The 23,670-nt window shown below is 38.2% G+C and overlaps 1 protein-coding gene across 1 annotated transcript in view; it reads right to left on the minus strand.

The window, feature by feature from the left end:
• Nucleotides 1–23,670, minus strand: part of DNAH14 (dynein axonemal heavy chain 14) — a 342,385-nt gene that overhangs the window by 118,401 nt on the left and 200,314 nt on the right. Inside the window, 7 exon segments of the mRNA XM_056107024.1 lie at nucleotides 2,615–2,740; nucleotides 7,699–7,807; nucleotides 11,728–11,909; nucleotides 14,930–15,121; nucleotides 16,086–16,247; nucleotides 18,709–18,906; nucleotides 22,207–22,299. Coding sequence (XP_055962999.1) covers nucleotides 2,615–2,740; nucleotides 7,699–7,807; nucleotides 11,728–11,909; nucleotides 14,930–15,121; nucleotides 16,086–16,247; nucleotides 18,709–18,906; nucleotides 22,207–22,299 — 1,062 coding nt within the window.

Below are 23,670 nucleotides of genomic sequence, written 5' to 3' on the forward strand. Positions count from 1 at the left end.
TAAAACCACCTAGCCCTAAGGCTGTCAGGACACACCTTGTGGCTACAGCAACTAAAACCAACTAAGACCTTTACCTAGACATATCCCAGATCAGAGAAGGTGGGACTTAATCTCTGAGACAAATTCCAGAGGAAACAAAGGTCAAGAAAAGGTCAAGATGGTATTCAAAGACCATCCCAACTCTGGGCTGGAGCGATAGCACAGCGGTAGGGCGTTTGCCTTGCACGCAGCCAACATGGCCGACCCGAGTTCGATTCCTCCGCCCCTCTCGGAGAGCCCGGCAAGCTACCGAGAGTATCTCGCCCGCACGGCAGAGCCTGGCAAGCTCCCCGTGACGTATTCAATATGCCAAACACAGTAACAACAAAGTCTCCAATGGAGACGTTACTGGGCCCGCTCGAGCAAATCGATGATCAATGGGAGGGCCTTTACTTTTTACTTTATCCCAACTCTACTTCCCTTGGCAACCACCCTAGCAACGGACTTTTACCTAGCTAGAAGCTCCACATGGGGCTGATTGGAGAAACCCTATAAAAGCTGGCTTGAACAAAGCCCATATGCTGCCCGAGCCCATATGCTGCTTGTGCCCATGTGGCCGAGCACATGTGGTACCCAGGCACATGTGTCAACTGCATCTCCCTTCTTGAGATGTGTGCTGGGGCTCTCTCTGCCTTTGGAGAAACCTGTGTTCTCTCTTGTGCACATTACTCTCACTTTTCTCTCCCCCCCTTCCTCTTCCTCTAAACCTCCAAATAAAATCTGTTCTGCTTCACTGTTTCTCTACTCTGAAATTTATTTTTTTGAGATAGGACAAAGACCTGGAAGCCTGGATAAGGCCTAATACTGGCTTTATTTTCCTGTAAAGAGTAATTCTTTGCTTCAGCCCGAGTCTGTGGCTTCCTGAGAAATTGGGTGGTGGGGATTAATTCCTGAGCTGGGAAGACCAAGTAGATGGCCGCCTGGTGGAACAGGAGGGTCTCTGGCTCATGCTGCGCAGGAACTCATCCCCAGACTATCAGCCTTCCCAGCCCTTGTGGGGTGGCAGAGGTGGATTGGGAGAAAGTGCCTTCTCTCTCCTTTCTGCCTCACATAAGCCATCTGTGGGCCCACCAACTTCACTTTGACACAGAAAATTCAAGTAAATAGTAGCACTGTAGCACTGTCCTCTTGTTGTTCATCGATTTGCTCAAGCGAGCCCAGTAATGTCTCCATTGTGTCTCCATTACTGTGTTTGACATATTGAATATGTCACGGGGAGCTTGCCAGGCTTTGCCATGCGGGTGAGATACTCTCGGTAGCTTGCCGGACTCTCCGAGAGGGGTGGAGGAATTGAACCCGGGTCGCCGCGTGAATGGCAAACTCCCTACCTGCTGTGCTATCGCTCCAGCCCAAGTAAATAGTAAAATTACAAAAAGGACTGTTTGAGATATATATTCACATTCATCATTATTTGTTGTACTAAACTTTGCTCTGGCTAATGCTTTGGGAAATCAGTTAATGAAAACTTTTTGTATATATAATTTATACTATATGACCACATACATGTTGAGAATTTAGGATTTTATTTTTTTATTTTTAAAAAATCAACACCAATCCCACCATCATTACATCTTCCCATCACCATTATTTTGAAGTTTCCCACCACCACTCAAGCCTGTCCCACAGGAAGATGCTAGATAATTTATTTTGTACTGCTTGTTATGAATAGTATAAGATGTCTGTAAGTGTCTATCTCATTGTGATTCAACAAAAAAGAAAAAAAATAGTATGAGATGGGATTCTAAAAATTTAAATAATTGGGGTCTGGAGCCATCTCTGCAGCAAGCTGGTTCTGAAATTCATTTGTGAGTCTCTGGATCATTATCATGCTTAAAAGTGGATTATATATATATATGTATAGAAATATAAATTATATATACACACTCTATTATACACACATTTGTTATATAATATGTTTACATAATATATAATATATAACATTATATATGTTTTATATATATATACACACACATATCTATATTATATGGGTTTACTTGATTGGAATCTTTCCACTTGGTATTTAGTTGAAATGCCACTTTGCACTTCCTTTTGTGCTGAGATGTGATTACTAATTATACCAGAACCAAGCATTTAATTTACTAAACCACACTCATTTCTGCTGGGATTGACTGCAATCCAGACTGAGAATTGACTGGAGAGTATGCATGGCCAATTTAAGAGATGATTATTCAGTTAATGAGAAAAATAACATATACTGAACAAGGTAATTCCTAGAATCGCATTGTTCCCTGCAGTTATTCCTCTTAGAGGCCACACACACTTTTGACATGGTCTAGGAGAATGCCAGTTTATTGTACCCACAATGAACTTACCTGCCTCTTCCTGGGATTGTAGGTGTCAAGGACAGGGATAATGTGTCTTTGTATTTTTTTTTTAAATTTTCAGTAATAGTGTCTAGTTATAGTAGGTTCTCAATAACATTTATTCGTATAAAAATGGGAAAAAATGGGGGCACTTTCTATTTAAGAGAAATCAGCCCAACCTTTAAATCTGGGGGAAAGGGAATAATTTTTCAAATACCCAAAGATTTTTATTGGTTGCATCTTAATTTTACCTGAGAATACTCTTCCACAATTTTCATTTCTTCTGCCATAATTTCTTCATTCTGTTTAACAAGCATCTGAACTTTCTCGACGGTATGTGATTCTTTCTCCAGCTTTTTCTTTAGTGTTTCTTTTTCCTAATGAATGAAACACTTATTCTTAGGATGAATTATGAAAGACACAGTAACATTGTTTAAAGAGAAATTCAAATAGACCCTTTCATCATTAGAAGATCTATCAAAATCAGCTAATACATTTAGTAGCCTAATAAATATGACAACAATAAATATCACTTCATACAATGTTTATAAGTAGTATAAATAGTATTGATAAGTAATTATTTTTTGAACACTTTGCAGACCACCAGTCACTATAGCACATTTTAAGTGAATTTAATGAATAACTTAAGCATTTTTTATGTAAGTGTCTACAGTGATTATGCAACTGTCATCATTTAATTATTGAAATATAATCATGAGATTCTATCAAGACTATTGTTATTGAAGCTGGTCCAAAGAAGTTAAGCATTGAATTAAAAATTAGAAACCAGAAAACTTGTCTGGGCAGGGATTGTTGGAAATGTTGAGAATGCCTCCTACGCTTGCATAGTCCTAAAGAGTAAGAGGCTGAAAATCTAATTAAAATCTTTGCAGTTACATTAGAAGTTGCCTTGAAGGGGGAATTTATTGATCATCCTGGTGCCCATCAGTATCTGATGCACCCTTCGTAAAAGAGTGAATCCTGTTCCTTTTCCCTATAAAAACTTCTTTTGACCATAGAACAAGATCTTTTTGGGGGTTGTGGGGACACAAATCTGCCGTGTTTCAAAGCTTTTTTCTTTACTTGTCAGGGTGTGTCTTGCCCCTTGAATGGCAGTGAAACTGACCCTTCAAAATTACAATTTTGAGAGTTAACTAGAAGTGGAGTCTTGACATGGAGAGCTGATCTTGTGGGCAAAGTGCCAAGCAGATTCCTCAGCTGATAGGGATCTTTGTCTATTACTGCCCTTCCCAGTGGATTATCTCCCTCTCTTTCCCAGTTTACTCTCTGCAGCCTCCCATGTCACTCTGGACAGATCAGAGAAATTTCTATGGTAAGTTGACTAACCACATGTTTGTGAACACTTCTTTGTATGCAGGAAGGAAAGTTGCCTTGGAATGCATCCCAAGAGTGCCTTTCCCCTTTGTGTGGACTACTTTCCCTGTCGACTTGGAGCAATCTTTTGTATGCTTTTCTTAGTAGGGAATAGTTGTGGAATTTCCTGGATATCTGTGAATTGTTGCATCAGTGTTTGACAATTGTTGTGCCTCTTACTTACGGGGCTGGTGGAAAAGCAGGCTGGGAAAGGGAAAATTTGAAATTGAAAACATTTCCCACCTCTTCATAACTCTGTAAGGTTAAGTCAGGTTAAGTCTGAAGTAGAAACCACCATGTCCAGATGATCTGGTTTAACTAGTTAAGAAAGAGTAAAGACTGAATTGGCATTAGAGACGAGAGAAATGGGGGTCTGGAGAGTAACTAGCAGTTTGAGAGACCTAGATGTCATATAGCTAGAAATATGTGCTGAGTTTTCCTACCTACCCCATGACATGTTCCAGGCCTTTGTAAAACCATGGCTTACCAGGGATGGAACCACATGTCTTCCATAAGAAAGCATAGCATAGCAGATAGGGCGTTTACTTTGCATGTGGCCGACCTGGCCGACCTGAGTTTGATTCTTCCAACCCTCTCGGAGAGCCCGGCAAGCTACCGAGAGAATCTCGCCCGCACGGCAAAGCCTGGCAAGATACTCATGACGTATTTGATATGCCAGACACATTAACAACGAGTCTCACAATGGAGGCATTAACTGGACCCGCTTGAGCAAATTGATGAACAACGGGAGGACAGTGCTACAGTGCAACCTCCCATGCTTTGGAAGAGATTGGTGGGTTGTTTTATTCATGTGCATTTTAAGTTTTACTGTAATTTTTTACTGCGATTTTGGGTTTGTTTGTGAATCAGAAGGTGTGGAGCATTTATTTTTTCATATTTTCCCTCATAACTTTTTATGTATTGCAGCATCTAGGCTCTGTCTTTAATAAGATGGAAGTTTTTAAAAAAAACTAAAAAATTCATTGGTCAGCGGTCATTAGAGACTTTTGAGTTTCAAAAGCTGCACTGAGTTCAAAACTGTACATCTAAGGGAAGCAAAAATAGAACGGGCTGATGAGAGACTGGGAATCATAGAAAGTAAGATAGGAAGATAACGTTATCTTCTCTTCCTGCCTGCCTGTTTGAAATCATTGTGTTCATTGTGACCTTTATGAAGGGATTTAAACATACGTTTAGGGATTCAAAAATTTGATCATAAAGAATATAGATGTGTGTTTTAAATAAGAGATAATGAATAGAAATATCGTTGTTTAAGGAGAAAAAGGAATCCTGTTTTTTTCCCCATGGTATGTCTTTCTATTTATTTGTTTCTTGTATTCTTTTAATTTATAAACGATTTTCAAAGTACTATTTTGTGAAGTTGATTCCTAGGTTCTTAATTAATTTTAATGCAATTGTAAATGGAATTGTTTTGTTGATTTTCTTCTCTTTAAAAAATAACAATTGGTTCTGAAATTTTGAAGAATACAAAATGTGTATTTACAAGCACAAATAGCAATTCTACTACTTTTTAAAATAATTGTGTGTTTTAAACTATTAGTCTCTTAAATCATGGAAAAAATAACAAGCACATTAAAAACTTCTTAGAAGTTTTTAATATTAGCTTTCATAATGGCTCACATACTTATTTTCATCAAGATTCTATCTCTCTATACAGTATTTTTAAAAAAATTTAAATTTTAATTGAATCATTGTGAGATACAGTAACAGACTTACAAATTTACGTGATTACATTTCAATCAAACAATGTTCAAGTACCCATCCCTCCACCAGTACCCATTCTCCACCACCAATGTTTCCAGTGTCCTTCCGGCCACCCCCACCCTTCCCTACCCCCTGCCTCTGTGGCAGACACATTCCCTCTTATCCTCTCTCTCCTTTTGGGTGTTATGGTTTGCAACATAGGCACTAAGCAGCCATCATTTTATTTTCAGCACGCACCTACTGTCCCCAGTGATCCCTCGGGAGGGATGGAGGGGGAGGGGCGGAGGAATCGAAGGTGGAGGAATTGAACTCTGGTTGGCCCACCAGGCCTCCTGCAAGACAAACGCCCTACCTGCTGTGCTATTGCTTTAGTCCGCCTCTAATAGAGGGTAGAAAATTAAAAAGGTAAAATATGGGATCTCAACTCTTGTTCGTAGGGAATTTCAAGTTTACTGAGATAGACTGGTGTGACTAGAGAAGTTTCACTGATAGCAGATGTCACCATTAGTGCCTTGCTAACACAGGGAACTTAAAGGCAGCCTGGGACAAGAAGAAGCTTGAAATTTTCCTTTATGGTGTAAAAGCCAGGACTTTTGAAGAGTGAAACATCAGTATCTATTATTATCATCTGTCCTCTACTCAGGGTTAAAAGAAAAATCCTGGAAAGCAGTTATTACTTTCAGTCCATAAAGGGGGGATAATGAAGAATTCTACAAACCAGATTATTAAGATGGAAGAGACCCAAGACCACTTTCTGCTCACTACACTGATTTGAATATCACCGGAATCATCATTGGTCTGAATCTTGGGTAATCCTTTACATGGCAGGTAGGAATATTAATATATTTGTTGAGAAGAAGACAGCAACTTCATGCTTAATCGTATCTCCAGAACTTCTTTCAGCAAAATAATGTGGGTAATTAAAATTAACCAGAATAGAAAATTTATTTATGATCTCTATTCTGGCTGTAATTATGCTGAATTACTAGTGAACTTGATCAGAAATAAACCAGTTTGTCACTAATTATTCGGCAGGTTAGGTGTGAAGGTAGAGAGAAAAAATGTGTTTCAGGAGAGTATTTTTTGTGTGAAGCCCAAATTCTAGTCCTCTCAAATTTTTGAAAATCTTACTTTTTGCTGGTAGAGTGGAACAAAATCTGAATTTATCTAATAATATCTGATTCTGACTTTCTGAACTAGAGTTTTCAGTTTTTTGGTGGTGACACTTAGTGTTGAGAAGTCTTACTGACCCTGTCTAAAGCCAGACAAGATGGAGATGTGGAGCTTGATACAGACTGTAGAGAGCTGAGTACCTGAGAACCTGTATCTGAAGTTCCAGACCCATAGTTCTAGGAATCTTGACTGGATTTTCAACTGACTTCCATTCAGACCTTTTTCTACTCTTTGTTCTCTAGAACTGCCTATTATACAGTCAGTTTTAACTCAATGCCTCAACTTCCAATTCCATAGAAATGGAAGGAAGGGGATAATGCTGGCTCAGAGAAATTTAGAACCAAATTCAGCATTAGAAATAAAAAAATTTGACAGTTGAAAATGCTGAGCATGTTTTTCATTCATAGTCCTAAAGAGAAAAGAGGGTGGAAACTTTAATAAGAAATCTGAATTTGCTGGTTAAAGAGAGAGTACAGAGGTTAAAGCACTTACTTGCCTTGCCTGAGGTTAATCCTGATTTGTTCCTTGTCACAACAAAGTCCCCCAGGAACCATCAGGAGAAACTCCAGAGAACAAGGTTGGGCATGGTTCCCTAACACTATCGTGTGTGGCCCAAGCCATAGGCCCCTGCCCCCACCCTGAAAGAAATCTTTGTTTGCAGTTAACATTGCACATGTACATCAGGGGATCAGCCCATGAGGGAATTAAAATTACTCTGGTATCCATCCACCAACTACCCTTTCTAAAAATGTGATTCGCTGTTTCGTTTCGTATAAAAACTTATTTCTTGGAACCATGCAGACATTTTTTTTTTCATGAGAAAGGGGTACAGGAGAAACCATTATGGCAGTGGAACATCCTGGAGCCTTGTAGTTACACTGTTACACTGTCACTATTTCTCACATTTTACACATAAGAAAGTTGAGACTAAAAGATGTTACAGAGCTGCATAGCAATGCTGAATTTTTTTACCCATACTCGTCAAATAGTTTTATTTTTGTCTTCAAACACTGTTCTATATTAAACTGTAAAATCTTTAAAAGAGAGTTCCAGTCACACATACGTTTTTTATTCTTTCTAGTTGTGGACCAAGGTTCCCAACTTCATTTTGCATATCTGTAACCAGACTGGCTGCTTCCAGAATCTTGGCCAAACCCTTATGAAGATTATTCCTGGATGGAAGAAGAAGTATTTAAGCAGGAAAAAAAATATAATATCAACAAAAACAATTCATTAATACTCAAAAGAATTATACTTAATGGTTACATGGGGTTTAAACCAGAGATACAAAATGGGCTTAGTATTTGAAAGCAAATCAGTGTACTCTGCCTTAATAATGGTAAAGAAAGAAGAAAAAAGAGCTGCATAATTATGTTAATTTAGAATAAATTTTTTGATAGAATTTATGATAAAGTTATTACAGGGGCTGAGGAGACAACTCAAAGGGCTAGTGTACATGTGTAAGATTCTGTTTCAATCCCTGGGACCACATGGTCCCCTGAACACTTGGAGTGATTCTCCCCCACCACCCTCCCACAGCAATACCCTACCTGGTGTGGTCCATAAACAAACAAAAAAAATCAACCACACAATAAATAAGACTCTTTTAAAAACACAGAAGTAGTGAGTCAGTTCCTCAATTAGATAATTTCTACTCGAAATCTGCAGAGACTAGTATACTTAATGATGAAAGATAGAATGGTTTCTCCCTAAGATGAGGAATAAGACAAAAAAGTACATTATTGCTTGGTCAAACGGGAGCTCAATTTTTAATTTTTGAGAATCGTCCATACTGTTTTCCAAAAGGGCTGAAAGTATCATGTTAAGCGAAATGACTCAGAAAGAGAGGGATAGACAGAGAAAGATTGCATTCATCTGGGGAACATAAAGGAACAAAATAGGAGACTAACACCTAAGTGTGGCCAAGATTAGTACCAGGAGGTTCGCTCCATGGCTTGGAGGCCAGCCACACATGCTAGGGGAAAAGGGAGCTCAGATATAGAAGGGAGCACCAAATAAAGGGTGTAGGGAGGATCCTCCCAGGATGCGAGAAGCATGCTGAAAGTAGATTATAGACCAAACATGATTGCCGCTCAATGCCTCTTTTGCAAACCACAACACCCAATAGGAGAGAGAGAACAAAAGGAAATGCCCTGCCACAGAAGTAGGGTGGGATGGGGGGGATGGGGGGTGGGAGGGATACTGGGATCCGTGGTGGTGGGAAATGGGCACTGGTGGAGGGATGGGTATTTGATCATTGTATAATTGAAACCCAAGTAAAAAAATTTGTAAGTCTACAAGTGTACCTCATGGTGTCTCACTAATAAAATCTTTTTTAAAAAGTACATTATTGATACTCTTACTAGAAACAGCATTGGAAATCTGTAACAAGGTATGATATTAAAATAAAAGACATATTGGATACAGAGGACAAAATGAAACTGTCCCTCTTTGCAGATGATGTTATAGTTTATATAGAAAGTCCCAAGGGATTTGAAAATAAACTTCCTCTAACAAGTAAAATTCAGCAGCCATAGTATACAAATATTAATAGAATTTCTGAATGCTAAAAATGACTATGTGCACTAAAATAAAAACTATAGTTACTAAAATAAAAACTATGCTACCAATTGTAATCACTCAATAAAATGAAGGTTGGATAGCATGTATGGGACTTGTTTACTCAAAGCTACTGATGAAAGAAAAAATTAAAAAGATAGTAAAGTAAAAAGTAAAGTAAAGGCCCTCCCGTTGATCATCGATTTGCTCGAGCGGGCCCAGTAACGTCTCCATTGGAGACTTTGTTGTTACTGTGTTTGGCATATCGAATACGTCGTGGGGAGCTTGCCAGGCTCTACCAAGCAGGTGAGATACTCTCGGTAGCTTGCCGGGCTCTCCGAGAGGGGCGGAGGAATCGAACTCGGGTCGGCCATGTTGGCTGCGTGCAAGGCAAACGCCCTACCGCTGTGCTAGATATTCTGTAATAATAAATTGGATAGCAATTCACATAGAGATGTCAACACTCATAAATTAATATGTTTAGCAAAATTCTTAAAAATCATAGTAAGATGTAAAACATATTGTAAGTATAGATGTAGAAATAATATCAAATTTATATGGGACAACAAATGAGCTAAGCTAATAAAATTCACTTGGAAAGAGAAGAATAAAACAGTCTAATATACTGTTATAAAATACATACTTGATTGAAAGAGTCTTTTAGTACAATAATAAGGACTATATGATACTAGCAGGAAAATAGACATAGTCAATCTATAGAAATGACTTAAAAATTCATACACACACGAGCATATATCTAACTGATTTCTGACAAAGGAACAAAAACAAAATAATTATTTCAATAACTTGTACTGGAGCAATTGTTTTAAAAACATAGAAGCCTAAGACAAAAATTTACTCAAAATGAGTCATAGAAATGAATGTAAAAGATAAAAGTATAACAATTTTAGAAGAAAGCAGGAGAAAATTCTGTAGGATCTATGGCTTTGTGAAGTTTTTTTTTAGACAGGATAAGGGAAGCGTAATCAATAGGATCTGGTGACTTGTGTGAATAAACAATTTGCACAAAACTGAATAAGATTAGTTATATGAATACTCAGATGATTCCATTTAGCGTCATTGCTTTCAAAGATATTCAACAACTTTAAATGTTACCAATGAAGAATGTTCCGTGGGACCTTAACAAAGCTGAGTAAAATGAGACTTTAACCCTTTATTTTCCAACTGCTGTGGTTGAGGTCGCTTCCTAGGTCAGGCATATACTTGTTTGCCACACAGAAACTACTTTAAACTCTTCCGTGAGTGACAATAAAAAATTTCATTGCCCTGGTTTCCCTGCTAGCCTTTGGAGAATATGTGATTGCCAATGACTCTTACTTAATCTGCCTTAGTAGTTTTTTTCTTCTTTTTGGGTCACACCCGGTGATGCACAGGGATTACTCCTGGTTCATGCACACTCCTGGCTCATGCACTAAGGAATTGCTCCTGGTGGTGCTTGGGGGACCACATGGGTTGCTGGGAATCTGGGAATCAATTTCGGTTCGGCCCAGTGCAAGACAAACTCCCTACCCTCTGTGCTATTGTTCCAGCCTCTGCCTTAATAGTTTTAACTGGCTCAACTCCAGATTGGGAAACTATCTGGAGTTTATCCTTCAAGAGACAGTCATGGCCATGGTCATTTTCATCCAAATGCCTAAGATATCCAGAATAAATTTGGCTCATGCCGCAGTGAGAATAATTCAGAATGACTGAGGTTTTTTTTTTTTTATTAGAATGTCCTACTCTTTATTTGCTAGTTATGTGGCAAGTGAAAGGAAGGGCTTACTTACCACCCATGCTAGAAACTTTTCCACATCTCCACATAGATCCTGGAGGCAAGGTTTAACTCTGCCCCAACCACATTCATTCATATTTTTCTCCTAAGCAGAGGCCTATTGCTACCATTTTTATCTTGCTTGCTTATTTTGTTTCTTCCCAATGAAAATATCAAATCCATAAAAAAGTAAATAAATGTGGCTCATCTAGGTCTTAGCAAAATACCATGGGATCCATCTGGGACAGGGTTTAGCAGATGCTACAGGGTCATTTCTTCCTCCCTGCATCTTCCAAGGAGACTGTTCTGATACTGTTTCTCGATATCTGCTGTGTTCTGATCCCATATTCTTCCCAGGTATAGCCAAAGGTGCTATAATTGCCAGGCCATAGCAAGATTTGGATTTTTCCACCACAGGAAGACAGTGTTGTATCTTTTGGCTCTGTGCTGTTTCATGGGAATTGAGGAGAGGCCCCTTTGGTTGCTTGTGTCATTGTCCATGTGTATACTAAACTGTTTAGATTTACAACAAGAGCTCATTGCTGATTTGCTAGCTGCCTCAGCCAGCCTTGCCTTGATGGAGTCTACTCACTGTGGAGGGAGCACTCCAGCTTGACTCTTTAAATGTCTTCTACAGTTTTTGCCTTTTTGCTCTCACTGAAAAGGCAAACTTGGGCTTACTAAAGAGCATCTACTTTTCTTTTACCAATAAAAGTAAGAATGCAATTATTTTACGTTTTTGTTTGATCTCTCTCTTACCTCTGTGTTTGCAATTCCTGCCTTCGTGATTTCAGCATGTGTGCAAAAGTTTCCATGAATTTTAAGTAGGTACTGGGAGAGATATGATAATGCCTTCCAGTTTCTTTAAAGTATTTTGTGCTCAATTCATTTACACTTTTGTAGATTTGGATGCATGTTGATACAAGTTTTTCTTGTAATTTCTGAAAAGTCATTTTTAAGGATTAAGAGAAAACAATCCAAAAATATATAGAACAACAACATTAAAATCATGTAGAGGACTTAAAATAGTTTATTTTTTTATTTTCTTGCTTTTTGCATCACACCCGGTGATGCTCAGGGGTTACTCCTGGCTCTGCACTCAGGAATTCCTCCTGGTGGTCCTCGGGGAACCATATGAGATGTTGGGAATCAAACTCGGGTTGGCCGCATGCAAAGCAAATGCTCTACCCGCTGTGCTATTGCTCCAGCCAAAGAATAGTTTATTGCTTTTGAGGTGTGGATATATTTATATCTAGTGAACAAAACAAAAGAAAAATGAATGTCCCTTTGTTTAACTTTCTTTGTTTTTATTTCTTTTCTTATTTTTTTCTGGTCATATCCTGTGGTTCTCAGGGACTACTTCCAGCTCAGGGCTTGAGGGTTGTTCCTGGAAGTGCTTAGGGGACCATGATGGCACCACACTGTGACTATGACCAGGTTATGGAGATCAAACCTGGATTCCTGAACCTTCCAGAACCCTCCTACCAGTTTTGACTTTGCTTAACTTTGAACTAACATGGTTAGGTTACCATGGTTACCCATCTTCAATCCAGCAAACTAGTGAATTATATGGTTGCTTTGGACTCAGTTACATCTGCTTCCTGCCATCATCCTTCTTGCCCTTTGCATTCTGGAGTACTTAGACAAAGATACAAGCCCTTTTCTTTGTCCTACACTGTTTCATGCCTTAATAAATTTTTATATTTGTCTACACCCTGTAAGATCTTCAGATGGATGAATCACTTAGGTGTGGTTTTAATTATGAGCTATTTTTGTGCTAGATTATAGCATTTCCTTGTACTTTTTTTGGTTGTAGCCAAGATAGAGAAATTTATAAGGAAAATTAGAAGGTTCTATCACAGCAGGTAAGACATTTGTTTTGAATGTGGCCGACCGGGTCATCCCAGGTTTGATTCCTCTGCCCCTCTCGGAGAGTTTGGCAAGCTACTCAGAGTATCTCGCCTGTATGGCAAAGCCTGGCAAGCTCCCCATGATGTATTCAATATGCCAAACACAGTAACAACAAGTCTCACAGTGGACACATTACTGGACCCGCTTGAGCAAATTGATGAAAAACAGAAGGACAGTGCTACTTACAGAAGGTTGCAGTCTTCTTACCATAGACTAGTATAAAAAATGGAAGTCATTTTCCTTTATGGAAATCTGCTTTTCCCTTTTAGGTGCAAAATAGTAAAGAGACTAAAGCAGTAAGGAATCTAGCAAGCATTAAAAATGGGTAAATTAACCAGCAAAAAAGGGAAATTAATCAAATCAAGATAAACAAATGATCTATTTCATAATTTTGCCTAGAGTTATCAATTTCACGATCATCTTGTTGTTCATCAATTGCCTCAAGCAGGCACCAGTAACGTCTCCTTTCGCCCTAGACCTGAGAGTTTAAAAAGTGCCATATTCAAGGCTCTTTCTGGGTTAGGAGAATGAGACCCATCATTGTTACTGGTATTTGGCATATTGGGTAACCACGGGGAGTTTGCCAGACTCTGCCGTGTGGGCAGGTTGCATTTGTTAGCCTGCCAAGTTGTCCAAAGTAAGAATGAGATAATAAGATTCATGGCCACACACTTCTCAGCCTCGTTGGTGGGGGAGGGAAGGGGGGGGGAAGGGGCAGTTGGTGGGTGTGACCCCTGCCTACTGGAAGATGGAGGATCTGTGTGGAGGATGCTCAGCCCCGATCCAAGCAGGCTTGGAGATCTCAGCCCTGGGACCCGCATGCCTTTGTTCCTCTGCCGGTACCTTCATGTGTGTGGAGAGTGGTCTCAGCATGGTTGTGGCTGGTTCTGGAAGTCTTCGGCTGCCGGGGCTCTGCTCAGGGCAGGGAGGGAAACTCAACCCTCCCCCCTCCAAGGGGCCCCGGCGAGGACAGCCAGGCACGGGGGCAGGAAATTCTGCGCTGTTCTCTTCAATTAAGTGTGCATTTAAATACCTAGCACTTTTTGATATTTAGACATTGTGTTATTTAATCCTGCTAAATTATCTGGAAATTCATTATCATTAGATTTTTTGGGGAGTGGGGTGGTGTGGTGTCACACCTGGCTGGGATCAAATCCAGGTTGGCTCTATGCAAGGCAAATGCCTTATCCGCTGAACTATTTCTTTGACCCCATTTGCATTAGATATTTGTGTGTGTGTGTTTATCAGTATCTTTTTTTTCCCCTAAGTTTTATTTATTGAATCACCGTGAGAGTAGTCACAAAGCTTTTCAGTTTAAGTCTCGGTCAGTCATACAATGATCAAACACCCGTCCCTTCACCAGTGCACATTTTCACCACCAAGAACCCCAGTATATCCCCCCTCCCTCTCCCCTCCGTCCACCTGTGTGGCATATTTCCACTTTATTCTCTCTCTCTCTACATCGATCACATTCAATATTATGACAGAAGACTCAACATTATTATTTGGAATTTACCCCAACATTCAGACTTGCCAAAAAGACATCATTAGATAATTTGTTTTCTATTGCTGATTATGAAGAGCATATGATGTCGCACGGCCACTATCGCGACCATGCGATTTGGGATTTCTGATATTTTAGTAATAAGCCTAGAGTGATTATTGCCAAAAGCCCCTGGGTTCTGAGATTGGTTTGTGTGCCTCTGGGATCATGGTCATTCAGGAGCTGGAGGAGGCGTTTGTGAGTGGCAGCCTGGGGCCTTGTCAGGGCGGGGAGCAGGGCCGATTCCACACCCCCCCCCCCCCCATTCCACGAGGCACCATGTGCCTCATCAATGCAGTCTCATACCTGGCTGTCCATTAGGCTCTAAAAGATGGAGGCCACCATGCCACCGCCGTGAGGGACAAACACCCTTCCCCTCCCAGAGCGTCATAGCACCATAGTTAAATGCACAGTCCAGATGCATTTTGGTTGGACGTTATATTTTGCTCATATTTTCCCACCACTATTCAAGTGCATTAGATTTTTAAAAAAAGAAGTCTTACTTACCTCTCTTTTCTCAAAATCCACATTTTCTCTTAAGAAAGTTCTGGTTACAAGAAGGAGAGCTTCTTCATTCCATTTCTCATACCAGTCAATTGTGCAGGCACTTATGATAGAAGAATATTGTTTGCAATGATAATGAAATTTAGGTTGTATAGGATTCATTGTTAAAAATATATGAAGATTTTTATATACTCTCTGAAAATCAATAAAAATATAAGTTGACAAAATACCATCCATTGCTTTGGAAAAATATTGTATTTAATATTGCACTTAAAATTTATTAAACTCTTGCTTTAGTAGGTGGAGTAGAGACTGATCAGTTATTTATTGAGTTCCTGCCTTAACCAGAGACTTTCCAAGGAAAAAGGACAAGTTCTACAGAGTTCTGAAGAAATTAAAGAGGTTCTTCTTTGTGAAACCCTACCCTCTTAGCTTCCAATGGCTGGGCTGGGTAGAAGCACTGAACAGTCAGTGCCTGTAAAAATTCTTAGAATGTGTTCTGGATAGAAGAGAGAAATATACTAGATGTTATTGGCATGACACTTTGGCTCTTTCCTTTTGGGTGGTGTGCACTTAAATGTAGAAACTCAAAGTGAGAAAATGAGATGAATTCAAACTGGACGATACAGAGAGAAGTACGGGTAAAGCAACAGGGGAGTTTTAATAACCTATCGCTGAGAGATGCATCTAAGCAGCATTAGGTCCTATTCAAAAGAGAAGTGACATTTAGAATGGACTCAGCAATAGGGCACCTATGAAAGATTAGATCAATAGAGGCTTTATGATTGACCAGTAGCTTAATAAACAATGAGCAACCAAACTAAAATATTCACGAGAAAGTACCACAGGTCAACTTATTCCTGGTACCAATTTCTGCCTACCATAAAGGTAAAAGGTAAAGGCCCTCCCGTTGATTGTCGATTTGCTCGAGCGGGCCCAGTAACGTCTCCATTGGAGACTTTGTTGTTACTGTGTCTGGCATATCGAATACTCTCGGTAGCTTGCCGGGCTCTCCGAGAGGGGCGGAGGAATCGAACTCGGGTCGGCCATGTTGGCTGCTTGTAAGGCGAACGCCCTACCCGCTGTGCTATCAAATTCATATACTGCCAGATATGGTGGCAGGATTTATTTGGTAAAACCAAGACATTACAGAAAGTACCTTTTGGAAGAATGTAAGTAAAGACTGTCTGTTGTTACTGCAACCAGACTGCTCAGCGAAAGTGCGAATCCTTGGGACAATAGAGTCCCACTCCTCATTTTCAAAGAAATCAGGCATTTTCCCCAAATTGATAACACTCTTCAGATCTTCCAAAAATGACTCCTTCAATGAAGCATAGTTAAGAAAATTATTCCTAGGACTGAGTAATAGTATAGTGGGTAGGGTGCTTGCCCTGCACAAGGCTGACCTGGGTTCAATCCCCAGCACCACATGTTTTCTTGAGCATACGAGGAGTGATCCCTGAGCTCAGAGTCAGGAGTAACCCCTGAACACCTCTGAGTATGGCTCTAAAAATTAAACTAAAATTATTCCTATAATCTGCTTCAAGCACACTGAACTGAAAAAAAATAGTGTTTAAAGAAGAATAAAAATAATTCTTTAAGAGTAAGCATTTCATAATTTTTGGGTGAGGAGGGTCACACCCAGCAGTGCTCAGGACTTACTTCTGTTCTGCTCAGGAATTATTTCTGGCTCCAGGTGACTTGAGGGAACATATAAGGTGCTGGGGGTCAAATGTAGGTTAGCTGAATGCAAGGCAACTTCCCTATCTTATGTACTATCTTTCCAGTCTGCATCTTATAACTTAAATTAGTCAAATATATATTTCTGAACAAAAATAAACTTTATTCATCCATCCATTATTCAAACATTAGAAAAGTACTATTTGGTACTGATGGTACGATAAACAGTGATGTTACACACTGGGGCAAGAGATATGAAAGGTAAAGGGGCAGTAAAGAATTGAGGAAGGACCTTGTTTTTAGAAGTTCATAGAAAAACCTCAATAATCTATAATTGCATTTGAATAATACACAAACTAGGAAAAAGCAGGGCTAAAGAATTATTTTAATCTCTATAAAGGGTTTCTATAAAGGGTTAAAAATAGGAAAGATAGGGGCTGTAGTGATAGCACAGCGGGTAGGGTACCCTGAGCATCGCCAGGTCTAATTCCTGAGTGCAGAGCCAGGAATGGCCACTGTGCATCACCGGGTATGACCCAAAAAGAAAAAAAAACGGGAAAGATAACAGATGAAGAATAAAAAGTTACTCTAGAGGAGTTATTACAAAAGTATGAACATTTTGAATGCAAATAAAAGAACAACGAGATACTGTCTCACATCACTGACACTGTCACACACCAGAAAGAACCAAAGCAGTCATTGCTGGTATGGATGTGGGATAAAAGGAACCTTCATTCACTATTGGTAGAAATGTCAACTTGCCTAATCTTTTTTGGAATTAATGACTCAAAAAGCTAAGAATTGAGCTTCTATCCGAACCAGCATTAGGAGCCAAAACAGTTATAGTTTGAAATAATACTAGAAAGTTTACACATCTGGGTCCTAGATAGTGAGAGAGGAAGTCCCAGTTTCCCATTGTCACCTACTGAAAGAAACTTCATTTTAGCCGTCATGTTCTACATTCTAAACATTCCTGTGGTTTTCCAGACTCTCTTTGAAACTAGGGAGTCTATAATTTCCCATGGCTATGCTTAAGGCTGAGTGGACTAAATTATGCCCAGGACTTGGACTGGCTCACAATAGGCTGAGAGGTAACAACAGGCTGTGCCAGGGAAAACAGTCATAGTAGTCCTATATAACAAAAACTACTATGGAAGATGACAGCATCATTGACCTAATTGGGAAAAATGGCTGTTAGACTAAACATCGACAGAGCCTCAATTATCAGAACATTGTGGGGAGCAAACGGGATCCTCTCGTTCAATCCAATCATGTTAAGAAGCACAAACACCCAATTTTCCTATAAACTCTCCCCCTGAAAAATGAGCTGGACTTTAGATTAGTCTTACACTAAGTTCCTTCCTGGTTGGGAGTTACTTTCTTTTCTTCTTTTTAATAAACTTTTCTAGCTTTCTAATTCTGAGCCTGTGCATCTTTATTATTCAGTATTTTGTTCTTGAAAATATTGAAGAACCTGGGAACTGTGGACCAACCAGAGATCCACAACCACCATTCTTGCATCAATAATACACAATGTTTCCTTGAAATTCTGCCACAAAGGTGTATATATAATTTGACATAGTATTTCTAAGTAGGTTTTGTGTTTTAAAGGATACAAATTAGGCGAAATAACACATAGGAAAAAAGTTGAGTGATTCTTATTTTTTGTTTCTAATAAAGAAAGTAGATTCTGCTAGGAAAATCCTGAAAGTTGGTAGAGAAATTACATCAGAAGGATAAAGGAGAGAACCAGAAGCTTAAGATGTGACAATGTTCCATAAATGACATGATCAAGTACTGTAACTTTACTTTACAAGTACTGTAGACAGATGGTAGTTTTATTGAAAACACAGATTACAAAGTAGTCTGACATAGGATAGATAAATTAAGACACACAGACTAATAATTTCTCCTGGTTCAATCAAAATGAAGTTTAAAAAGGAATATGAGAAATGCTTTTGTTATAATGCTTACATAAAACTATAGGATGTCACAAATTGGAATGCTGACTGAGAAAATAATTGATGTAATTGACTAATAAATTTGTGAAGGAGAGTTACTTACATTTCAAACAGGAAATAATAAAGACAGAGAGTACTTACCGCTTCCATGTTTGAATAAACAATTATCAAAACTGTGGGTGTCCCTTCTATTCCTGCTTGTACAAACCCCCTTTTAAATTCTTCTTTGAATAGTGTGTAGGAGTAATTGTGAGATATAGAGATTTCCTGAACTTTGTATTCTTTCAAATGACAGGCCAGTTTTGCACAAGTTTCTTTTCCACATCCAGAGATTCCAATCTTTAGAGGAAAATAATTCAATGTATGATTCCTGAATATGTTCTTAAAATATTTTAAGGCATAGTTATCTGTTTATAAGGGCTAGAACGTTAGTTAAAATTCCATAAATATTTTTATATGATTTTTGGGAGAGATATTAAGCACATTCAAGTATTTTATGAGCTTTTTAAGGTATTAATACACATTCAAAATTTTTCTCTTTTCTCTTTATAGTCTGTTAAAATATATGGTCACTGAAAAGATAAAATGATGCTAAAATTAAAATAGAAGAGATTTTAAATCATATGGAGTCATACAATGTGAAGTATTTTGTGTCTGACTTATTTATTTGGTATGACAGTCTTGAGATTATTTTATATTGTGTATGTTGGTTGTTCATTTGTTTTTCTGCTTTATTGGTTTTGACTTTCGGGCCACACCCAGTAGACCTCAGGGTTTACTCTTGAATTTGCAAGCAGCATTGCTCAGTATTTACTCCTGGATCTGCACTGAGGGATCAATCCAAGTGGGTTTGGGGACCATATGGGGTGCTGGGGGTTTAACCTGGGTTGGCTGATGCAAGGTAATTGCCTTATGATCTCTACCATCTCTCTGGCCACAATAATTCATCCGTTTTTATTGATGAAAAATATTCTATTGTATGTTATTCCATTTATTCTCATATATGGAATAACCATTTATATTTCATTTACTCATTCACTCACTGATAGATACTTGCATTGTTTCCATTTACTTGACTAGTGTCACAGTACTGCTAGGTTCAACTGTCTGACAGTAACTGTCTGCATACATCATCTTTTTCCATCTGTTCATTTTCAACCACTTTGATTCTTTGAATCTTTTGGCAGCATATAATTGGATTTTTGTTCTTTTCAAAATCCAGTCCTATAGGGCCAGGGAAATAACTCAATTTTTAGAATGTATGCCTACTATGTATAAACCCCTCAGTTTGATTCCTGGCACCACATATCTCCTCAAAACAATGTGAGGTAGAGTCTTGGTGGAATTTCCATTGAATATGTCCATGGAGTCCTGCAAGTACTGTATCCCAGCATTACACCATGAGGCCCTCATTTTAGAAGAAACATTGCTTGGAGTGGTGGTCTCTATTAGATAATAAAATAAGAGATTAGAGAAATAGTACAGTACTGGTACCAGTACAAAAGTCAGCAAGGCACTTGCCTTGCACATGCTAACATAGGTTTAATACCTGGTACTGCACATGGTCTCCTCGCACTGCTAGGAATCATCCCTAAACACAGAACCAAGAGGAAGCTCTGAGGAATGATCACGCTGAACAAGATCTGAGTGTTAAAAGGAGGTAAGGTATATTCTTGATAACCTTATAGTATCAGTATTGCAAACCACAATGCCCAAAAGGGGGCAGAGAGAGGGAGGGGGAGAGAGAGAGAGAGAGAGAGAGAGAGAGAGAGAGAGAGACTGTCATAGAGGTAGGCAGGGGTGGGGTTGTGGGGGTGATGGGAGGGAACCTGGGTGGGGACACTGGTGTTGGGAAATGTATGTACACTGGTGGCGGGTTGTGTCTTGGAATACTGTATGACTGAAATTTAATTATGAATAGCTTTGTGTCTATCTCATAATGATTCAACAAAAATGTAAAAAGAAAAATAGAGAGTAAGCCCTGAGTATTGCTGAGTGTTTGGTTTGGTCCTCAAACAAAACCAAATAAAATGAAATAAAAGTCAGTCTTATAGTCTCTACCTTTAATGAAAAATTAATATACCTACATTTAATGTCATGCTTGATTTGATTTATGCCTGCCACATTGTTGTTCTCGATATGCTCCATGTCTGTTTTTGTTTTCTATTTTATTTTTTATTTATGAAATATTTTGGGTCAGATTTTATAGTATTATATTTAATGCTTTATTGTTTTTTATTTTGTATTTTGAATTATTTTCTCATGATTTCTCTAGGTAATATACAGTTCTGCAAGGAGAGACTAATGGTCAGAGCCAGGAGTATACCTTGAGCATCACTGGGTGTGGCACCAAAACGAAAAAAAGCAAAAACCAAAACAAAACTCCAGACTCACAAACCAAATAAAAAGTGTGGTGTGTTATAAATTTTCTTGACCAAATTGTTAGTGCCCCTTCCAGCTTCTACTGTCAAAGCCCATATAACAGTCAGCATTCGTTCAGGGGACATTCAATAGGTATGAAAAATTGAAACATATCATTCATTTGACCTACTATAAATATCTACTAGTGATATTTAATTGGGGAAAATAGTTATAGGAGTAGAGAAAAAGAAGTCCATATTTTACCTTGTATATTTAATAAGGATTCTGAGGAAGAAGATAGGTTTATAGGAAACCAAATGTAAAAAAATGTTAAATGGTATAGTTATAGCTGAGAATTAGTGAGCTTTGAAAATTGTTCCATTAGGCATTCTCAGGAATCTTAGAACCTAACTTAAAAATGCAAACTTTTTATAGAAATGAAAAGAAAGATTTTTAAGTAAAATTCTATAGGTTTTGATCCCCCTCACCAAAAATAATCCCTCAAATTATTGTGATAGTTGTTTTGAATGCAAAAAGGTCATTGAAAAATGGTAAGAGTTAAATACTTATGATAAAACACAAAATAAAAAATTGTAATAGACTTAAGTCCACTGATCTTAAACAAATAGAATAATGTAGCTTGCATAAAAGAAAGCATGCTAGAATTTGTCTTCCAGAAAACTTTTCTCTATTCAACTTTTGGGAGCATTTTCAAGGACTTAATTTCCAATTATTCTAAGGAGAAATAAAACTTTATGAAAAGTTTTATAAACTCATATTTTAGGGCTGGGGAATAAACTCATATTTTAGGGCCAGGGAGACTGTACAGCAGGGAGGGGACTTTCCTTGCACGTGACTGACAGGAGTTCGATCTTTGGCATACCATATGGAGCCAGGAGAAACTCCTTAGTATTGCCAGGTGTGGCACAAAAACAAAAAATACTCATGTTCCTAAATAAATATTTTGGTAAATGTGCTATGATCAAGATCAAGATTCACCTGCACAAGTACTTTATTACTGTTGAAGGTATGGTGAAGATAGTGCCAGGGCCATCTGTTTTAATTGCTTAAAATGCCATCTAAATATAACTTACATTTTGATACATCTGTGTTGATACATTTCTCATGCAAATTCTAGAGAGGACAAGTTATTAAATTGAATGATTGCAAGCTCTCTAAATGTAATCTGGATAGAGGAAACTTCTATTATAAGCAAAGCATATTTTACTGAACTTCTTTATGTTTTTTCTGAAAACTTAAAATGAAAAATGTTTTTACCAGTAACATGTGACTTCCTGATTGACGAAGGACTCTTGATGCTCTTGAGATGTGCTGTATGGTTTCTTTAAAGAATACCACAGAATAATCAATCTAGAAGAGGAAATGGGACAAATAAACTTGATTTTAGGCGTAGTTCATTGTGGTTTTGCATGTTCATTGTGATTTTCCATATAAGGATACAGGAGTCAGAGGGGTCAGAGTATTATTCTTGTAGTTCTGTAATCTAGATTCAGTACAACGGGTTACTTTCATAGAAAACAAATTGGAAAATAAGGGCTAGCTCTACATCAATATTCTGGTGAGTGAGAAAGATCAAGAAAGTCATAGGTTTGAAAGAAGATAACAGCATCTTTTTTTCTTTTCTATTACTCTTTTTGGGATTCTATGAGCAAGGAGAGAACAGTAAAAGTCATAATCAATATGAATTCTCGTATTAACAACAGATTTCTCAGCAGAAAGCTCATAGTTAGAAGAGAACGAAATGGAAATATTCAAAACTTTCACTTTTTACTTTGTGATCAAAGTAAAAACAATAAAAAATAAAGTAAAGTAAAAAATCTTCAACCAAAAATACTTAACTAAGCTATCACTAGAACTAAAAAGTATTAAAGAGATTTTTTTTCAGACAAGATAAGTTAGATCCACAAAAGTAGCATTGCAAGAAATATAAAGAGACCTCTATAGAGTGAAAAGAAATCCCTCAATAAACATCAACATACCAGAGGCATAAAATTTGGGGTTGGGGGTGGTGGTGGTGGAGATTGAAAGAAAAGACTATAAGTTGAAAAAGATGTATGTGCACTTAGGTTAAATCGAGGGCTTTTTATAATAGTCATGATCTGAAAATAATTGAAATGCTGAGCAACATGAATAGAAAAAGAGGTTGTGGTTTACACAATGGAATACTACTCAGGTGTAACAAAAGATAAAATTTTGCCTTTTGCTACACCTTGGATGTGACCATAGGACATCATATTAAGCAAAATAAGTCAGGAGAAGGACAAACACCTGATGATCTAAATCAAAAGTAGTATATAAGAAATAAAGAAATGGAAAAAAAAAGAAATAAAGAAATGGAATAAAAAAATAAAGAAAACAAATCTTTGTGTTCTGTCAACAGAGTTGAGTATACCATGGGTGTAGAGTAGGGGAGATTATGGTGGAATAAAAGTGACATCTTCGTTGTCTACGCACCAACATCTCATTATGATGAAAGAGAAATCGAGAAGTTCTACATGGAGCTAGAGAAATTCTATAAAGAAGACCACACCTTCTACAAGATCATTGTGGGTGATTTTAATGCCAAGATAGGACCGAGAAGATCAGCTGAAGAACTTCACATCGGAACCCATGGCCTAGAATGGAACGAACAGGGTGAGAGACTGTCTGAGTTCATCATGTCGACCAAGACCATTCATGGTAACTCACAGTTCCAGAAGGCAGAATCTAAACGATGGACAT

Source organism: Sorex fumeus, unplaced genomic scaffold (genome assembly GCF_029834395.1).
Source record: "Sorex fumeus unplaced genomic scaffold, SorFum_2.1 ptg000007l, whole genome shotgun sequence".
NCBI lineage: Eukaryota > Metazoa > Chordata > Mammalia > Eulipotyphla > Soricidae > Sorex > Sorex fumeus.